Source organism: Charadrius vociferus, unplaced genomic scaffold (assembly GCF_000708025.1).
Source record: "Charadrius vociferus isolate BGI_N301 unplaced genomic scaffold, ASM70802v2 scaffold305, whole genome shotgun sequence".
Taxonomy (NCBI): Eukaryota; Metazoa; Chordata; class Aves; order Charadriiformes; family Charadriidae; genus Charadrius; species Charadrius vociferus.
Genome location: NW_009648473.1, coordinates 354,372 through 359,359, shown reverse-complemented (window position 1 = coordinate 359,359; position 4,988 = coordinate 354,372). Strand labels below are relative to the sequence as shown.

The 4,988-nt window shown below is 40.7% G+C and overlaps 1 protein-coding gene across 1 annotated transcript in view; it reads right to left on the bottom strand.

Moving 5' to 3' along the window:
* The window catches only part of SEMA4D (sema domain, immunoglobulin domain (Ig), transmembrane domain (TM) and short cytoplasmic domain, (semaphorin) 4D), a 20,555-nt gene that overhangs the window by 13,219 nt on the left and 2,348 nt on the right, over window positions 1-4,988 (bottom strand). The window contains exons 2-4 of the mRNA XM_009885663.1: window positions 4,720-4,865; window positions 3,431-3,493; window positions 886-984 (exon numbers count right to left, since the gene is read on the bottom strand). Coding sequence (XP_009883965.1) covers window positions 886-984; window positions 3,431-3,493; window positions 4,720-4,865 — 308 coding nt within the window. The remainder of the gene's footprint in view (window positions 1-885; window positions 985-3,430; window positions 3,494-4,719; window positions 4,866-4,988) is intronic.

Sequence of the window (4,988 nt, the reverse complement as noted above, 5' to 3'; positions counted from 1 at the left end):
CAGAGCTGGCAATTATTGAATAAGCTTGCATAAAAGTGGAGAGTTTTAGAAAGCAAGAAGGCTTTCTGAAGTGGATTTAGCAATTTTCAAGATCACATTAAATTTGTGAGGCGGGGCATAATTCAACTGAATTTTAAAAAGCAAGACAGTACTTTGCCTACTACTTTATAAATCTCTTAAAAACAAAGGGAATGAGGATCAGGAAGATGATGGAGAATTGTAGCCACAGTACTGGGGAAGCAATCAGTTACACTGTGTAATGAAGACATTGGAGGCTAAGGGCAACGACTTCTGGCAATGTTCCAGAGGTGATGGCAGGCAGACTTGCAGGCAGGGGAGACAAAAAAGAACAAACAATTACAAGATTTCTCAATTTCAGAATTGTTAAGAGCTGCAGTAAGGAGAACGATACAAGAGTCAGCAGCAAAAAAAGAGAATTTTGACTTTGTGCCAAGACTTCACTCTGAAGCATTCAGCACTACGAAGCTGTGGCATAGCCAGGAGCAGAGACAAGACAGGCAAAGACAGGAATCTGAGAAATTTCAGTGAGATTCAGTAATGGATGGAAGTCACAAAGAATGTAATTTCAGTTTCAGAAATTGTTTTTATGCTAATGCACAATACACAAAGAATTACGATAGCTAAGTAAAAGTAAATCCACAGTTAAACAAGATGAAACAGTAATTCACTAAGCGCTTTGAAACAGGAACAGGACAGTTTATTTCCATACACTATCATTACTGTAGGACAGCATAATAAATGCTGCAAACATTACAACCAGCACTGACATTGCGACAGTCTTTGGGAATGGAGATTAACTCGTTGTTTAAATGATCTGCTTTAAGTTACAGTTGTTACTGGGTCAAAACATATGTACATTCTTACCAGGTAATCACATGTTGGCTGAAACGCGTTAGTTCCACAAACATAGAGAAAAGTATCGTTCAGCTGTTGCAAGACACGCACATAATTACGACACTCTGTCTGTAATAGAGGATAAGAAAAGGACCAATCTGATAAACCACAGCTTCCACATTCCAACATGAATAAAAAATTAAAAGTTGTGCTCCCAACTCGCCTGTTGCCGCTACTTATGCCACACTTCACCAGTAAGGCTGGGTGATACAACCACTACTGGGACACCTGCTCCCTACAATCTCCAGGAGCCCTAGTCCTGCAGCATCTGGTTTCCTACAGCCAATAGTGCGCAGCTGCCTCTGTACCTATCAGGGTAGCATGATAAAATAGCATATGCCCAGCAGGGTGCGTCTCAAGTTGTTCCATGAAAGCACAAGTTCCAAAGACACATCCAATCCAAAGGAACAATTAATTAAATATGAAGTTTTAGACTTTGTCATCCCTTGTAAGCCTAGATGAAACAGTAAGTGGTAGTCAAGGTTGTTTCTTGAGAAAACCTCTAACGCTGTAAAATTAGCTACAGCACTTTGTTACTTGTATCTGTCCCCTTTTTTCAGTCCTTGGTATCAATCACTCTTTCATCCAAGGAAGCTTCTTAATTTCTTTAGCTCTGAAACAGAACAAGGAGCAACGCCTTGAATAAAGGATATGATAAAGTTTCAGAATAATAACCAAGAAAAAGAACTCTAAATACCCACTTAGAGTGAGGGGAAAAAAACACCACCAACAACATCCCTTAATTCTTGACAGTACACAGCCGGATACCACCACTGTGCTGTAGGTCCATAAAACACTTATGCAAGTACAAGCACCGTCCTTACTCTTCCTTCTTATGAGCCAAACCAGGTATTTCTGTAACTGTATGGTGGGTTCAGTAGGGCAGAAAACTGAGAGGAAAAAAAGAGCAAAACCAGTTTTCTGCTAGATGAGGTCCCTGAACAGCTGCTTTTTGCTGGCCCTAAACAGCATAGTGGTGATGGGTGGGGGAGAGGACTGCCCATTTTAGTGTAAGAAATAGCAGTAGGGGCTTAATACCTTGACTCTTTTGAAACTATGCAAAACAGTACGGCTACAATGTAAATGTGACTAGTAAAAGGTTATGAGTAAAGTAAGAAAAAAGCATGGCTGGCAGCAAGTGAGACTTGCTAAACTAGCGGCAGGAAAAAAAAATGGAAGAGAAGTTTGGCGCTCTGGAAAAGTACCTATTTATGGGGTCTAACATCCCTTTTAACTAACACCAATAATCTCTGCAGAGGACTGATGGAGACACACACACACCATTCACTAAACTGTACATGTATGCAAGAAATTCACATCTCTCATATTCATCATGGCTGTATGTGACTATTATTACTAGTAATCCCAACTGAACCTAAAGAACAAAAATAACGCTCTCCAAGTCCATCTTGAAGAAGCAGACAAGGAGAAAACGGACCTTAAATACCCACCACACCTTGCATTAGTACAATGTACTGATGGTTGTCAGCTGAAAGAAAGGCAGTAAGCTGAGCAGAGGGAAAGCCCACTCCCACCTCAAAAAGTCCTATGAATGCAGGATGTCTGTCAGCCCTGGATGCAGCACCTGGGGGGTTTGTAACAGTAGTGAACCAAAGAGGCTGCAGGTTCAGGGGTGCCAATGTCAAATCCCTGCAAGTGTAGAGTAGGGCTGCTTTTTGTATTTGCAGGGCTTCCAGACTTCCACTTTCAAACCTGTTCTAAAAGCTTGACCATCAGTCTCGCTCAGCAAACCCTCACTTTAAGGTATCACTAAATGAAGTGGCACTACACAAGGGTAAAGGTATATCCCCATAGAGTCAGCCACCTCAAGCAAACCCCCTCCACAAATTGAGCAAGCCAGCCTGCACACCGGCAGTCATGAGTGCACAGTTCCCCAAAACACCAAGGGATCCCAGGGGCTGAGCTGCCTGCACTGCCCAGCTGGCAGGAGATTGGGCTGCTCAGATGCTGCGGAGCTGTTTAGGCAGTCACACCAGCAACGTGCTACCGCAAGGGGCACATCCACCAAGTACCACGATAAGGATATAGGTAGTTAATGAAACGCTGGTGGAACAGCACTGGCCTAATAAACAAACCCTATGCCCTAAAGCAAAGCAAACAAAATTTTCAGTCACTCTGTAAAATCAAATGCTGGGGAGGAATTATTGCAATAACAAAACACAACTGTTGCTATCAATTACCTCAGTGAAAGTAATACTGGTTTATCGTTTTAATGGAAAAACTTGTAATGTTAACCACACACCAGGGTGTGTTCAGACTTTCAAACATTCAAATTATGTTCATCAGCAAGAAATATTGAACTAAGAATTAAAAAACAACGACAAAATAAGACGACTAAGCATGATGCAGTTCCTAAAGCTCAAGTTAATTAAAGAATTTAGGTGTTTATTTGAAAATTTTGATTTCAAATAGTTGGAGCCTTTCTTCTTTTAACATCACTCCTCTTGAAGTGAAATATGTAACATCTTTCTCAAAGTTCAATAAAAGTACATACCTGTTCTGATTTGCCCTTGACTGCACATTTAGTCCTTTTATCCTCGGTGACCTTCCAGTGTAACTAAGTGAAAAAACAAGCAACAAAAAGACACATACAAAACCCTTTAATTCAATGCAAGGTCTGAAAATCTTGCAATAACACAAAAAAAAGGCAATCCTAAGACTATCTGCAGCAAATGCAAGCCATTTTGCAAGTAGCCTTCAAAGGTTCAAAGCCATTCTTTCCCAGGGAGGTGACACTTCCAAATGCATGTGCCTTAAGAGGGGCTAAACAACTGCTATTGTCTTTTGGGTTCATCATGTTGTTGTCCCTCAAATTGCTAACTAAGTTGCCATTACCATATGCAATGTAGCACAACTGTAACTCCTTGACCTACTTTTCAATTTTAAGTAATTCCCAATTTCATTCACACTTGAATGAAAAAACACTTGGGGGTGGGAATCAGATAAAACTTACTGGACCACAATTTACACTATACGGAGAAGTACAGCTTTGACAGTTACATGCACTCATAAAACAAGTTTTATATGCTGGTGAAATTGCCCAGCACCACCCATAAACATTTTGTTCAGATTAAAAAATCATATGACCATCTTCCAAAATATCCTCGGTGGGACTCCATGCCGTGCCTCTAAGTGTCAGCCTGTGCTGCTGATGCGATGAGAAGCAGGAGCCTGGGAAGGACTGGAAGCAATACGATGTTAGCAGACTTCTGCATGTGCTAATCTACTCTGAGAAGCCAGCATCAGCACATCCAGAGTACTTCTCTGAGCAAGCTGGATCAGACCTGTCTGCACCAACGCTTGCTGTGCAGACACACCTAGAGACACAAAACAGAAGCTGAAACCGAAAGGACAGGGCCTTCATTTCATTTGAAGCACGTCTGCAGCTTGCCACTCCTGAGCAAACTCCCAATTTTGCTTCTGTTTCAGATTACCTTCTGATTCAGATTAACAGGAGATGTCCCACTCCTGATAATAAAAATATGTATTAGAACCACCATTAGAGATGATACCCAAAGTCCCTCCAGTCTAGCATCCTATCCCCAAGAAGAAAATACCTAGGGAGACTTCTAATTACTTGCTTATATCCAACTTCTCATTTTTTCCTCTCATTTCATGGCATGTTTTACTCTATAGCATCTTCCAGAAATAACACAGGAGCAGCCCACAGTACTTTCTCTTTTAGGTACCTACCACCTAAAGTGTGGTGCTACTGATATCAGGAAATTAAGTAAAACTTGGAGTATGATTTTCACATGGAGGATAATGTATTAAAATGCATACCTCATGCTGCTTTTCATCAATATTCACTGCATTTAATGCAAAGATCACTTCTCTGGCTCCTACATATAGAACATCTTTGTCTTCACTTAACAGCAAGGTTGAATAGTTTGACACTTCTGATTCATGAAAATGTATTAGCTGGACCTCTGTTGAAATGAAAGAAACATAGCAACACATGAAGAAACACAATAATTTGGGATCAAGTTTATGGGTCGTTTTTCTAAGTTATGTTAACAGCTGTTAGATATCTGGAAAACAACAAAGGTTAG